General features: G+C 34.9%; 3 protein-coding genes across 3 annotated transcripts; all 3 read right to left on the bottom strand.

The window, feature by feature from the left end:
* Nucleotides 1-202: 202 nt before the first annotated feature.
* On the bottom strand, nt 203-1,155 carry LOC133316709 (uncharacterized protein At4g04775-like). The gene is made up of 3 exons (XM_061518491.1): nt 991-1,155; nt 645-918; nt 203-273 (listed from the first exon to the last, which is right to left on the bottom strand). The coding sequence occupies exons 1-3, from the start codon at nt 1,153-1,155 to the stop codon at nt 203-205; spliced, it is 510 nt and encodes a 169-aa protein (XP_061374475.1).
* Nucleotides 1,156-4,826: 3,671 nt separating this feature from the next.
* LOC133316715 (serine/threonine receptor-like kinase NFP) lies at nt 4,827-6,611 on the bottom strand. Its single transcript, XM_061518498.1, has one exon. The coding sequence runs from the start codon at nt 6,609-6,611 to the stop codon at nt 4,827-4,829; it is 1,785 nt and encodes a 594-aa protein (XP_061374482.1).
* Nucleotides 6,612-8,043: 1,432 nt separating this feature from the next.
* Nucleotides 8,044-10,302, bottom strand: LOC133316720 (pentatricopeptide repeat-containing protein At5g66631). The gene is made up of 2 exons (XM_061518502.1): nt 8,205-10,302; nt 8,044-8,085 (listed from the first exon to the last, which is right to left on the bottom strand). Exon 1 carries the CDS (start codon nt 10,255-10,257, stop codon nt 8,275-8,277), a length of 1,983 nt encoding a protein of 660 aa, XP_061374486.1. The 5' UTR covers nt 10,258-10,302; the 3' UTR covers nt 8,044-8,085; nt 8,205-8,274.
* Between the last annotated feature and the right edge of the window lie 5,218 nt (nt 10,303-15,520).

Genomic DNA, 15,520 nt, shown 5'->3' with positions numbered 1-15,520 from the left:
GTGTTGTCTTCTTACAATCTCTTTGTTGTCATTGCGTGTCATTACAACTTATACTGTTACACTTTTTTGTTTCTGTCAATACTGGTGCTCATATTTTGTATGCTGTGTCATTTTGGGGTCATGTGTAAACATACCTGAACTTAGCACATTGGTCCCTGTTATATACCCTATAGGTCCTCAACATTTTTTATCGAGGACCTTTTTAGTCCCTGTTATTTTCCACACCAATGCCACATTGGTCCCTAACAGATTCATCAGGGTCCTTTTTGGTCCCTGTTAAACATGACAGTGACACCAATGCCACAAAAAGCTGTTACCAAACCCACTGCTCATTCCCCCTTCTGTATAATTCCCTCCATCCTTGTTGTTAGTGTTCATACAGTCTTTTGCATTTTTAATTGGCATTTCCAGATAACTTAATACTACATTTTGTGCTTTCAGAACAATCAAGTTCAAGGACATTAACCAAATTATATACATTGCATGAACAACATCTCATTACATCCTAACACTGGTCTTTCCATTACAAAGAAGCATACATATTACAGATTAAAAATGAACATTTCACTCCACCCTACTACAAAGATATAGACATATTACAAAGACAATGATAATGGATCCAACAAACACCCTAGCACACCTACACACATGCATCATTTCCTTCTCAACCCTGTCAAAGTCTGCCTGCATCTTCATTGATATGTCTTCAATCTTTATACAGTGCTCATTAATCTTCTTTTTGTGGTCATTCACCTCCAGCTGCAGTTCATCATTGAGCTTCATGTCCAAAACGTTCAACTTGAATTCCATTTCAGCTACATTCAACTCCAGCTTGTTAATTGTCCAATCTTCCAGCTCCATGGTATCAGATGTAGCATCATCCACCCATGTAAAAAAGTTACAGTGTGGCTTCTTTTCCTAAACCAAACTCAACTATACATTTAATAACATTGACATTAGAAAAATAATGCATGAAAAAATCAACCTCACCTTGAAGTTGGGGCACCCAAAAAATGATCTATTAGGGTTTCTAATGGTCTTGGAGGTGTAAACAACATTGTGCCTCCCACATTTACACAATGGAGCAACTCTCCTTCTTCCACTTCTGAATCCAAATGAACTACTTGAGCTCCCCATTCCAGAAGAGATATTCATGGCATAAAAACTAAGAACAACCCTAAATCGTACAGTATAAACCCACCTTCACTAAACGGTCAATCAATTTTCCCCAAATTCATGCGTTCAATCTTCGATTCAATCCCAAGCTTTCTGGTTTAAGAACAATCGTAAACCATACGATGACGTTCCTTGGATGAAAGTGAACTGATTCTGACCAACGTGGATGAGTCTCTCCAAACGACGTCGTTCCTAAACCAACATGGCCTTCAACATGTCACTTAACGTGACACATCAGCACCGTGAGTTTTGGATTAACAGAAGGACTAACGTGGGTCCTGTTTCTCTTTGTTGGGGACTATATCTAACTAATTTATTTTTGTGAGGGACTAATTTGGGCACTGAGTTTTTTGTCAGGGACCAATTTGGACATTTACTCTAAAAAGAAAGATGACATGACACATAACATGCTATTTTATATCCAAGAAGTGGCACTCATTTCAAATTTGAGGGAAAAAATTGTTTACTAACTATTTTGATTTTTAAAAAACTACTCATAATTTTTCTCTGATTTCAAAGCTTTTTCAAGCCTTAATTTAATTTGATATATTAGTGTAATAGGTCAAAATTTAGGATAAAGACCAAATTTAACACATTTTTTGAAATAAATTATTCAAATGCCATATTTCAAAAAAAAAAATTGTCAAAATGCCACATTTTAAAATTCATTGTCAGTCCCAGCAGGCATCGTTGTTAAAACGTAGTGTTGACTCGGTAGAAACGGAAGAGTCTACGTTTCTGACCCTAAAAACGTGTTGAAACAGTGCTTGAAACGGATTTTGAGTTGACTTGGTTGAAACGAAGAGTCAACTCGGTAAACTCGGCGAGTTTACCGAGTTGACTCAGTTTTTTTTTTTTTTTAAAAAAAAAAAATCAGCTTTTAAAAGGTTTTGGTTTTCACCTTTTTTGTACCGACACTATATTGCAAAGACAGCAAGAGCGGATTCGTGGAAAAAACACATGCAACTTCAGAAAAGGGGGGAAATACTAAAAACAAAACAGCGACAATAGATTCATAGTCTCCATACCTGGAACAAAAACAGAGAGAGTAGCAATCAATTTTGTCTTTATCCGATTCAGCAAAGCAGAAAATTTGAGAAACCAAGAACGAAAAAACCATGACCTCAAGTTGAGAAAATCGGAAGCGAAATTCAAATAAAAAAAGTTGACTAGTAGCTAGCAGCAGATCCAAACAGAGAAACAAAAATGGCAAAAATTGGACGATTTTAGGGAAAGCTGAAAATGGAAGGGAAAAGAAGGACGAAAATGAGAGAGAAAGAAGATGACAGAGGAGAGTGGAGACTGTAGAAGGATTCTAGAGAGAGAAAGAAGGAATATTAGAGGGGAAAAAGAATAGAATAGAATAGAAAAATAAAAGAAAGGGAAAAAGAAGTGATGAGGTAGGAGAGAGAGAGAGAGAAAGAAGGGGGGAGGGCGTGTTAATCAATAACGGGTAACAAAATTGCACCCCCACACACTACAGCGCACACGTGACATGAAATGTAAAATTGCAATTTAATATTATTTTTAAGTCTCCCAAAAATAAATAATATTGAACTTAATTTTTATTTTCTTTAATATTTGGAATTAAATGTGTGATGATTTATGTATTTATATGTTTTGTTTATATATATGTTGGATATATTTTTTTTGTTTAGTATGTAATAAACTCTTACATTTCGTTTACGTTTCACAATTTTACGTTTTTGCTCACCCTTATCGTTTCTACGTAGAAACTATGTTTTAACAACATTGCCAGCAGGTAAGTTGACACGTGTCGCTAGACAATGACCTGTTGTCAGAAACAACAGATCCAGGACATGTTGTTTATGACAGCAAGTTCCTATCCATGCGACATGTGACAAACAAAGAGAGCATTTATTTTTATGCAATTAAGTTACTATTTTGACATGTGTCGTATGAACAAGAACATGCTATCAGAAATAGCAACTACTCATTGTTTTTAACATTATACAAGCAACTTGTGACAAATTAGACCTGCTAGAACTGACAACAACGGATTTTGAAACATGACATTTTCACATAATTTTTCAAAATCGTAACATTTAGATAATTTATTTCGAAAAAAATGTCATCGCGGTTGTTGTCCCAAAATTTAAACAAACAAATATCCCTATTTATTTATTTAATTTTTTAATCCCTCTATCAGCTGGTGTGACGTGCAGAACTCTAGCGAGAAAGTAGGCAATGAACTGTTAATGTTCACGAAAGATTCTCCACAGAAACATGGTCAACTCTCCACAGAAACATTCCCACGTTTGATTTGTTTTTTTAAACGCCTTGAGCGTTACTTGAATAACCATCCTTATCCATCCCAAAAAAGGAAAGAAAATGGCTAGTTGACTTGAAGCAGCGTTTAGGGTGCCACAGCTAAGCTGCTTTCTTTTGCGCTGGCCATCGAATAATATAAACATAGAGGCATATCATATTTGTCAAATTTACATTTTTTACATATTACTACATACATCATTAAACATTAGTAAACTCATGTGAATGTTATATTAAAAATGTATCTATCTCTAAACGGAGCATTTGATATAGGAGAAAAGAAAATTTTATCGGAACGGAATGTGACGAAAAATATTTTTTTTCGGATAAGTCAAAGAAAGGTAATTTGGTCCATACTAATTCAGTTACCTTTTTACTTCCTCAGGCAAAAAAATATACCACCTAATCCATGAACTTTCTAACATGTTCCTGTACAAGAGTTTACACATAACAGCAAAAAAGGGGCAAAGTTTTTACTCGGAATTTTTTTTCATTTATTGCTATCAAACGTGACACACTAATTCTCCCTACCATAATTAATATGGGTACCAAACACTCCCTAAAGAATAAATTTATACAAATCAACTACGAACACATAAGATAAATAGTGCCTCCACAAAATTTTCTATATTCTCTTACGTATTGTTAAAAGATTAACCAATATAACCATTTCGATTTATCAATGTCTTTAACGCAGGTACAATTTTTAGTACCTTAATATGAGCTTTGGTAAGCTGATCATGGTTTATCAAGGGATTAGTGAGTAGATATTATTAGCTCTATGGTTTCAATTGTCGGGAAAATTCAACAGAGCTGAGGCTGTATCCAAAGGCCTTCTTGCACAATGCTAATCCTCCAGTAAATTTCAATTTTCACACTTTGGTCTTATATGTCCATCCTTGTGACCAATGATAAAAAGTAAGAAAATAATTTGATTGTGCCATATCCCTATTGAGGATGCAATTATAAGATGAACAAAATCCAAAATTCTATCTTTATGCAATATCATGCGGTATGAAACATGAGCTTACTGCACCCAGTGGCAAAAACATATATTTCAAAAGCAATTATATTCTTTCCTGGGTTTGTTTATACATACATTCAATCAAACCTTCAAGAAGCAAATTTATTATGAGGTCAATTGCAGTTGCTATTCGCTTTGGGGACTCGACTACATGCTTTCAAGATTAACAAGGATAGAAAAATGAAATACATAACACTCCCCTAAACCAAACTGATCATATATAACACTCCCCTAAACCAAACTGATCATATACTTCGATACTTTTTATTAAGTAAAGATATGTAAAAAAAAATATCATCTTGAATTTGAGAAACTGAATTGCCTTCACTTCGCTCAATCAACGAGCTGCTATGGAAATGTCGATTTGAGTAGCTTCTACATCTAACCCAGAAGTACTCAAGGATCTCTCTAAAGTCCCTGGAGATGGATGAGTGAGAAGGGAGAGGCTAAGAACAATTTCTGCCATAGTTGGTCTAGACAAAGACTTATCTGCCGTGCAATTCACTGCCAAAGAGGCCAAACTGAGAGCATGTTCTATAGGATAAAAGCTGTCTAACTTAGGATCCATCCATCTTCTGAGACCCTCCTCTCTATCCTCTTCTAGATCTACATCAAAGATCTTCCAAATATCCTTCCACAGCATAACCACCTCACCATTTTCTTTGGTTGTTATGGCTTTCCTGCCAGTAAGCAACTCTAACAGAACCACCCCAAAAGCAAAGACATCTATTTTTGGCATCATAGGGTTTGTAGAAGTTCTGGCCATGGAGAAATTTGCAATCTTGGCCTTAAAGTTAGAGTCAAGAAGGATATTACTTGTTGTGATGTCCCTATGGACTATTCTTGGAAAAGTGTGTTCATGCATGTATTGCAGACCCATGGCAACATCCACTGCTATGCTTATCCTCTGAGACCATGTAAGGAATGCCATTGAGTTTGAGGTGTCCGAAGCCTTGGAGAACAACCAGTCATCAAGAGACCCATTTTCAGCATATTCATAAACCAGGAAACAGTTTCCATCGTTGTCTGAAGAGACACCCATTAGTTTCACCAGATTTCCATGATTTACCTTCTGCAGAATTTTCAGCTCCTCGGAGACTTCTCCCTTGAATGTTTTAACTGCTAAAACCCGACCTTCTATATTGGCCTTGTACACTGATTCCCCAATCTTGCATTGTTCACTGAGGTTCAGGGTACCTTCCATGAGGGCTTCAATTTCATACACAGTTGGCTTGCTTACATAGCCTGAAACTCCAGAAAGTAGCTTATCTGCTGCAGTCTCAGCCGAAGAAGCACTCCTATTCAAAGTCTTCTTTCTCAGACAATAAACATACACCAAAAATACCGTTAAAACTGCAATCAGAAGTGTGCATCCCAGGGTAATACCAATTATAACAGCAAGATTAGTATTGCTTTTTCTTCCATCTGAAGGAGGTTGAGTAAGATATGGCAACTCTGTCACTGGGATCAAAACTGGAAGGTTGGTTGCAGTAGTGAAGTTTTGACCGTAGTTGTTTTCAATCAATATGTCCGCTGGGGATGCACCAAACTTGGCACTTACAAGGGAAACATTGTCATTGGGCTGCCACACATAAGTAATCAGATACTTTATCCCTTTTTCCAACTGGTTCTTTGACGGGCACCTACAGAATAAAGGGACTACTACTTGGATACCAACTGGTATTAGATTTGGATTTAGACCAGGGTTTAAAGCTATCACTATCTGCCAATTGGTGAGGTTCTCGTATGAAGTGGTTGCAACAAAGGAGTAGCTATCACCTTGCTTGATCTCGTAGGAGATATTGGCGAAAGAGTGGTTTCCCATGCAACCACATGTTACTGGTACAAGTAAAACTTGGCCTGGTATCAGCTTGTCATCCTCAGCACCTAAGTTACTGGCTCTTGCAATGGATAAAGGACTGGTATCAAATATATCAGATATGTTGGTTAGACTTAAAAAATTTGGAGACTGGGCAATGTATGTCACATATGTTTCACATGAAGGAGGTGAATCCACAGGGCATGAAAATTTTGTTCCATGGGTCTGTTGTGATTGACCAGCGATTTTAGTGAAAAACAACATCTGTGCAAGAAGAAGACTCAGAAGAACGAAGACAGCCATGGTTGTGGAGTTGTGGAGTTGTGAAGAAATGTAAGTTGCAAGGGAAAGAGAAAAGGAAGGTTGTTATCATAGAGAATTAAGAATTGTTGATATGGAGCATCCGTTGTCAATAAAATAACCTTTGGTTTAATATAAAAATTCTGCTGCCATCTGTGTGAGCTTTAGCTAATTTTCCTTTTTCATTTCCGAATCCTAGACACTGTGTAAACGTCAATATTCTTATTAGCCAAATAGTATGCAATTCATGCGCGGAATATAACAAAAAGGACATAAAGATTCCATAATGGTTTGCTTTTTAACCTTTCTGCTAAGAATCTTCAATTCGCAATATTTTAATACCAAATCCAACTTTAGGACAGCCAGTTTATGTTCCTACCAGTTCTATCTCTGCACGATGTCTGCTAGCTACCCGAGAGACACCTAAACACCAACTAACTCAATGTCTCTACCGGATTTTTAAGGGGCAAAGCCACAAATTTGGGGTTGGGTAGATTTGGTTTGACGTTTAACAAAGATCAAGACCATTATATATTTGATACTGTAAACAGCTTAGAATGTTGAAACATCCAGTTGCATAGGATATAATAAAAACACCTTAACAAATTCACCTTCATTTAATTTTGATAAAAGCAACTCAAAGTTGAACAAACGAGCTGTCTCCAGTAGCTAAGCAAGATATACACCAAAGAATAGGATTATGTGTAACAGCCTACTTGATAAAGTATCTTTCAACATTCGTTATAGAGTAAAGTACTTTTTGGATCCTCAACAAATATCACGGAACCCAATTTAATCTCTTAGGGGAAAAAATCGACTCATGATCCCTCTGAAATTCAAAACAGACCCATGTTAGTTCTTTGAAGAGACTAAAGTGGATCTTCTTTGAATTTCAGAAGGACCACAATTTTGACTAACTAGGTCTATTTTAAATTTCAGAGAAACCACGAGTCGACTTTTTTTTTTCTAAAGTATTAAATTAGGCCTTGTGAATTTTGTTGATGACCCAAAAGATACTTTACTATTCAGTTCCTATTTCTGGGATATAACCAATTCGTGTAACAATGCTTTTGCATTGCTACATAAGCTCGACATCCCCTACATAATCTTACCCTCTCATGCGTCATTCTATCACCTTATATTTTTTAATGCTTGAGTGCAGCTTTCATACTTCATATTCATCTCAACTGAAAACAATATATTAAGAGATTTTGTAATCCGCCTACTTTCTTAAGAAAAATAAAAGGAGTTGAAAATTGCAACAAGATAACCACTAACAATAAAAAAAATGGCAATCATTAGATGCCTTGCAAATTGCAAAAGTCAGCAGCCGACTCTGAATGTAGCTCTTCACACACCAACTAGAGATTCATTAATTTTGTGATCAAGCAGTTATGATTCACTTGTCTCAGTAAATACAACGAAGCATGTAGTAGCCACCAGAAATAGAGTTCATTTCTGAGTACCAACTCATGTCCTGGCCAACAACAAATTTTCCAAACTAAAATAATTACTGCAACTTAAACAAATTTTTGCATCCCTAACCCCTCCCTCCCGGGATAAAAAAAACTAAGTAATTAGGGTCTTGTTTTTCACCTGCTATAATGTGTGCTGAGATTTCATGCATGAAGACATCCACATCTATCTTATAGACCTATGGATAACTCTAGCCACCATTTGAATAAAAACAATTTGAATAAATATCATAAACTCTCGTGAGATCCGCAGAGCTGACAGTCCATACATGACCACGCAATGCAAGTGGAAGGACTGCATTTATTTCCTCAGAATTCTCTTCCACTGCTGCCGCCTCTCTCCGTCTCCCTTCTTTCCATAGGCTCTTCACTAGTAACTCTTTGGTGGCAGAGTCAGGTACCAAACCTGAATTTTTCATATCTTCAAATAGCCTCCATGCTAGTGCAGCTCTTTTTGACTTGCAATAACCTTGGATTAGTACCTTAAACAGATAAGCATCTGGCTCTAGACCGCTCTGCCTGACCATTGCAATGAGTCTCTGCACTGTTTTTATGTCTCCAAGGTGTGAAAAATAATGCATTAGACCTGAATATGTTTGTATATCAGGACAAATACCATTTAAAATCATCTCATCAAGCATATTCAGGGCATCCGAACTCCTTCCACACTTGGTTAGTGTTCTTATAAGAGAGGAATAAAGAAGCATCAGGTTAAATTTTGATATGGGCCCACAAAGTATTCGATCATCATTGAAGACCTTCAGAGCAGCATCAGCATTTTTTGAAATCCCATAAAAGTCAATGATTAGCCTGATGGTGCTGAATGGTAATCTCATTCCCTCCGTTCTAATCTTGGAGATGAGTCTATCAACCAATTCAGTACGTCCATGACGTGCTAGAAGGGTCATGATTCTTTGAACTGTGTATATGTCATGAGTAAATCCAGGTTGATCAGCAACCCAGCAAAAGAAATTCCATGCAGCTTCTGGTGATTTGAAATTTCTAAGTATCTTGCAGACCAACCTGGTTGTCCACACAAAGTTTGCACCTTCTAGCGCTGATACCTCATCAGGACTCCAATTCTGTAAGGCACTAGCCAAAGCCCGCGGGTCCAGCCATGGCTTTAACTGGACCCCATCAATATGATCACATTGACAAGCATGACTTACATCCTCATCCTCATCCTCATCCTCATCACTGCTGTCAATAGAATATCTTACATTCTTGATTCTTTCATCTGGCAAAATTCCTCTAAACAATGCGTCGGTCTCGTCAAGAAAGCCTTCCTCCTGCATCTGCTGCAGTGACAAACTAATGGCTCGACTAGGCAATATTCCATCAACTTGCATTTCATTAAGTAAAGTCCTGACTTCATCAAACAGTTTGCTAGCAAGGAAACCTTCAATCAGAATGGAGTACTGTTTCAAAGTGCGTTTGATCCTCATTGAAGGCAGCACGTTGAAGACCTCCATGGCTTCAGATAATTTCCCGTATTTTACAAGGTGCTCGATTATTATAGTATAGCTCCTGCAATTTGGAAGTGATCCTTCATCGATCATCCTGGAAAAAACTCGAATAACCTCAGAGTCCTTTCCCATTTGTGCATAAAGAGCCATAACAATGTTATAAGATTCAGTGCAGACATGGTTATTGGCAAGTCTATACTCATCCCAGAACCCAAGAACAGAGTCAAGGTCCCTAGCTGCTGCATGCCACTGCATGAGATTCATAAAGCTGATATTAACATTGCCGAACCGTTTAGCTCGGATAGAATCAACGAGGGATTTGAGCTCTGCGCATCGACCAGACTTTGCAAGCACAGTGGCGAGGGCATGGAGGGTGTTGTGGGTATGTGAAAAATGGGGACTTTCCTCGAGGGCATGTACAAGGGTGAGTGCTGAATCTGCAGAAGGTGCAGAACGCAGGGCTTGAGTAACGACGAAAGAGTCGAGGAGGCGATGGTTTAGAAGAGTGGGAATTGAGGAGTTGGGGTTATTGGAACGCAGAGTGAGTCGAATGGAGTCAATGAGCTTGGCACGGTTGAGGTAATGAGAAATTTTGGTGGCAAAGGGTTCACGACGTGGGCCATAGGAACGAGCTTGCACTCCCAGTTGCCGGGTTAATCTGTTGAACAGGTTAACCTCGCAAAGGAACGGCCTCAAGTTCATCGGCATTCAGCACCACCAAGGTTGATGATGCTTATAATTCATAAACAACGAACCGTTTTGTTCTGCATTGGGTGAGGCAAATAATCAAACACCTTGTCTGCATCCCGCGTTGGACTTGAAACATGAAAATTGAGGGCTATATTGATTCACATATGAAACAGGACTACAAATAATTCGAAACAACCCCAACCCATATTACCCGGCCCATAGCAATCAAATGCTCACCCGTTCGGGCCATAGAAAGTTCGTGGCCCATACACATTATAATGGTAATTGAACTAACAAGGGCTCCAGTCCGGCAGTCCCCAATGCACATAAGTGGGATAATCTAACATTTATTCCTATTACACATTATGCACATAAGCATTTCTATTATTTAATTATTATAGTATATTATTTGTGATAGTATAATTTTTAAAAAAACTTATAGAACGCTCTTAAAAGTATTTGGGGAGGTTATACTTACTATTTTTTTTTCTTGCTATCTCTTACTATTGAATATTAACCGTTGATTTCTGCCAATCTAACAGTTATAATTTATAGATCATATTTATTAATTAATTATTAAATTCCAATCAATTATAACCGTTAGATTAACGGAAATTAACGATTAAAATTTGATAGTAAGAAGTAGTAAGAAAAAAAAAAGGTAGTAAATATAACCTTTCCCAAAGTATTTAATGGTGCATAAGAAATATTTGATGCATAAATGTGTAGCACGTCACTACAACTAGTATTTTAAAGTGAGGTTTAATGTTTTTTATTTTGTTTGCACACATATAAAAGTATATACAGTCATATAAAGAGAAGAGATAAAAAAAATATGAAAATCACTCATTTTTAAAATTATCTCTTATAACACATTAAACCCTTTAAAATGTCCTTAATTCCTTCCTTAATGACATGACAACCCAATTTGACTTAGCAGAACTATATTTATTTTTTTCCCCTTTTTTCAATGATGGGTAAATTGTGAACTATAATCACGATTCCATTGGAGGAGTGTTTTTATAAAAGAAAATGCAAAGAATTTATGAATCTGGTTTACGACTTTCCAAGTGGTGAAAGGACATTCACAATCTTACGGTAAACTTCATCCATTTAAATAAATAATATATTCAACTATGGCTGCTATTTAGAAGAAGAAGAAATTCATACAGTCAGCTAACCAATGGTGAGTTGATATTCATCTGTCTAAATTAAGCACAAATTTTCTCGACCTCATACGTGATTAATGCATTGCGTGGTTTCCCAGATTAATTCTGGTTATTAAACAACTCAAGGAAGAAAGATTATAGGAAATTCAAACTACACTTACCAGGAGACACTTGTTTTAATCTATATTTGAAGTTAATATTTTACTTAATAGAAAGCTCAACAATTCGGTATCTGGCGCCTAGCAAATACTTGGCAGATTTGGTCAGTTCTTACCCCGCCAATTAAAAAGATATTTATTTGGGAGCCACGTTTCTTTTTGTAAAGAGTAAAGATCCTTTTTGATTTCTAACCAAAAAAACACGATATCCACTTTAGTCCCTTACAAAAATAAATTAGTTAGTTAGTCTCTAACAAATTCAAGGTGAACCCATTTTAGTCTTTTTGAGAGACTAATATGGATCTTTTTTGAATTTGTGAGGGACCACGATTTCTACTAAATGAGTCCACTTTGAATTTGTTAGGGAATAACTGACTAATTTATTTTTGTAAAGGACTAAAGTAGAGACCGTATTTTTTGTTAGGGACTAAAAATAATATTTACTCTTTTGTAAATTTCAGGAAAGTAAAACAAAAATGCAAAAACTAAGCGCAAGGCCAGCGAACACCTACGGAGTCGCTGTATAAACTTCGTAGACATCCTGGTGCCACGTTTCTCCAATTTCCTTTTTCATCAAGAAGCAAGTTTGAATTTTTGCTTGTTTTATAGGCCTTTTGGTAGAATATTTTATTTAAGATTCAGGAAAATTGAGGGTGATAATTTTATTTATTCATATTTAGTACGAGATTTTAAAAAAAATTGAAATTTTCATTTTCTCATTATTTTATTTGTCTATAAAATTTTCTCAAAATACTATCCAAAAATACCACCTAGGGGTGGTATTCTAGAACTTTCATAACAAGAGAAAAATTTAACACAACCAAACATAGCATCAAGAAAATTAATCTAACATTCTCGAGAGTATTTTGGCCTACCAAATAATTTTTTTAGTAACATTCTTGGAAAATTCATTTTTCCACTACATTTCTAGAAATTATAATTTCTGGATAAAAAAAAATTCTCCTATATCAAATTTTCCATAAAATATCTACAGTAGAGTAAATGAATCTCCCGTTGACATAGAAAACAATGGGACCATTAATTTAAAAAGTAAATAAATAAATAAATAAAGGGAAAAATATTTCTGCAGTTACTGCATATAAGTTATATACATTTATTCTCAAAACGACATCGTTTTGGTATTGAAATCTTAAAAAATTATAAATATAAATACTATTTTGACCCTGAAATAAATTAAAATTACAAAAATACCATGATTTCCATCTCAAAATAATGTCAATTGGATTTATTGCAGATAATTTATCTGCAGTAACTGCAGAAAAAGAGAACCCATAAATAAAACCAGCACAAGTTTTAATATATTTATAGGAGGAGATATTTTTCTCCTGCAACATAAAAAAACATATATCTATAATTACTGATTCTAAATTCAATAACTAAAATTATCATAAAATATATGCATATATTATAAAAAAAATAATTCAACTCAAAAGTTTAAGTTATTAGGTGAAGCTACATTAATAATTTTTATATTTACTAATATACTCTCTCACACAAGAGTTTATTGGGCTTGAAGCATGGAAGATACATAAGACCCAGCCTACTATTATTAAAAAATTCTATAATATTTAATTATTTTTTATTTAAAGAATAAGGGTAGTGACCATCAAATTCATGATCACTTAACTATGTTAGATTAGATATTATATAAAAAATTAATTCAATCCAAATAATTTATTTATTGAGTGAGATTATATTAATAATATTTATATTTATCTGACATATATATCATCAATGGGCTTTCGTCCCGTCCCGTTGCACAGCAAACATTTTTTTTCTCAGCAACAAAAAACGACAACTTAGATAATAAAAAAAAATTAGAACAAACACTGTATTCAATAATTTTCTTTTGTCCATATCTTTGCATGGCAGGAAACTTTTTCCTTTATCATGATTGTTATTTATCCCATATCAATTATGAGATTTTTAGTCGGAGATAATGCTGAGGCATCTCAAAGTCAATGAAGTTAGTAATATTTTCCCTGCTCAAAACGGAAACTCCGCGCATGGGAAGGCAATCGAGGTGACCAAGGAGAACTTGTTGCTTGTGCTTATCAAAAGGACAAGGTATCTTCGAGGTAATTCAATACCTTCAACAAATTATTTTAAGCACCACGAAATATGTTCTCTTTAAAGTAAGAGAAATTGGAAAATATAAAGAATCAATTTAATCCAAAAATTTAAGTCGTTGGGTGAAGTTATATTAATGTTTCTATATTTCTCTAATATGCGTCTTCACATGAGAGTCAATTGGGCTTAAAGGATTGACAATGCACAGATCTACCTATTTATGCTAAAAAAAATTCACAAGAGAAAGTAGAGGGCGATGAGGATCAAATTCGGGACACGAGACTTTGATATCATATAAAGAACTAATTCAATCTAAAAGTTTAAGTTGTTGGGTGAAGCTACATTAATGATTTTATATTTCTGTAATAAAAAAGTTTCTTTAATTTAATTTAAATACGTGAATCAATTGATACAAAATTATTAGTTTTGAATTTGAGTTTTAAACACACAACTATGATAAAAATATAGTTTTGTCACTCGTGTGTGTATATATATAGGTAAAATTATTTCTGCAGCCGCTTTACGTACATCAATGACAGGTGTATGGTTATGATTCTTTACATTTAATGCTTTCATCCTTTGTATGGTTATGATTCCCCGTATTTAATGCTTTCAAGTATATATATATAACAAGTATTTGATTGCTGCACGTACAGCAGCTGCATAAATATAAATTCCACACACACACACACATATATATATATATAATATATATAGGGAATGTTATATTTAAAAAAAATTGTTTATAAACTCTTTCAAACTATACTATGTCTGATCGGTCAGACTTAGTGTAATTTGTAAAAAAAATTGTAAACGGATCCTCCATATATATATATATATATATATATATATATATATTTCTCAAGTCACCTGAGATAACCTTATTTCTGGCCACCCAAAACTATGTCATTTTGTTTATTTATTTCCTTATATTAATTGATTCATCTTTGAATAATTATGATTCCATTTTTCTCTCTATTCCTTTATCACCCTTGATAAATCTTTGTATGATTATGATTTAATGGCCGAAGATATAGTTATTTCATTTTACTTGAGAAACGATAATTCCACACACAGACACTACCAGTAGTACATAGTTATAAAGAGTAGCTGTAGATAATCTTATCTAAAGTGGCTGTAAAAATATTTTTTCATATATACAGGGCTTATCGTTTCTCAAGCTGCTTGAGATAATTTTAACTCCAGCTACTAAATCATAACCATACAAGGATGAATCAATGGTGATAAAAGAAGAGAGGGAAAAAGAAAATTATAACCTTTCAAAGTTGAATCAATTAATTTAAAAAAATAAATAAATAAAACGACGTAATTTTGGAATGGTTGGAGATAAATTTATATATATATATATATATATATATAGAGAGAGAGAGAGAGAGAGAGAGAGAGAGAGAGAGAGAGAGAGAGAGAGAGAGAGAGAGAGAGAGAGAGAGACGATAATAAATAGTTGGGACAAGATGAAAGAGTTTTCAACGACAAATAATGTCAATTCAAGCTAAAACGGGGGCAGACAGAAAGTTTACTTTGAAACAAAGGAAAGTGCGACTTTAGTGAAATCCCCGTCAATATGAGTAGTAATTAGTTATTAAAGTTTAATGAATGTTCATGCATGCTTGCGTAGTGGAACATGCATATTGAAGCAAGAGAAAGAAATCGACGTAGCGTCATTAGCAAGTCTATATGCTCCCTCCCCCCACACCCCAAAAACTGAGTCATGGTCTCCATGATGCGGCATTCCACTGCACGAGATTCATAAATCAGACACGAACATTTCCTAATTATTAATATTTCAGTACTGAAAGCAACAATAAGTAATTTGAATTTTGAGTTCTAATCTTTGGGCAT

Source organism: Gastrolobium bilobum, unplaced genomic scaffold, assembly GCF_033153095.1.
Source record: "Gastrolobium bilobum isolate Gb01-03AN ecotype WA unplaced genomic scaffold, APGP_CSIRO_Gbil_v1 utg7803, whole genome shotgun sequence".
Classification (NCBI taxonomy): domain Eukaryota; kingdom Viridiplantae; phylum Streptophyta; class Magnoliopsida; order Fabales; family Fabaceae; genus Gastrolobium; species Gastrolobium bilobum.
The sequence above is the reverse complement of the archived record's forward strand: the minus strand, read 5'-3'. Positions and strand labels throughout refer to the sequence as shown.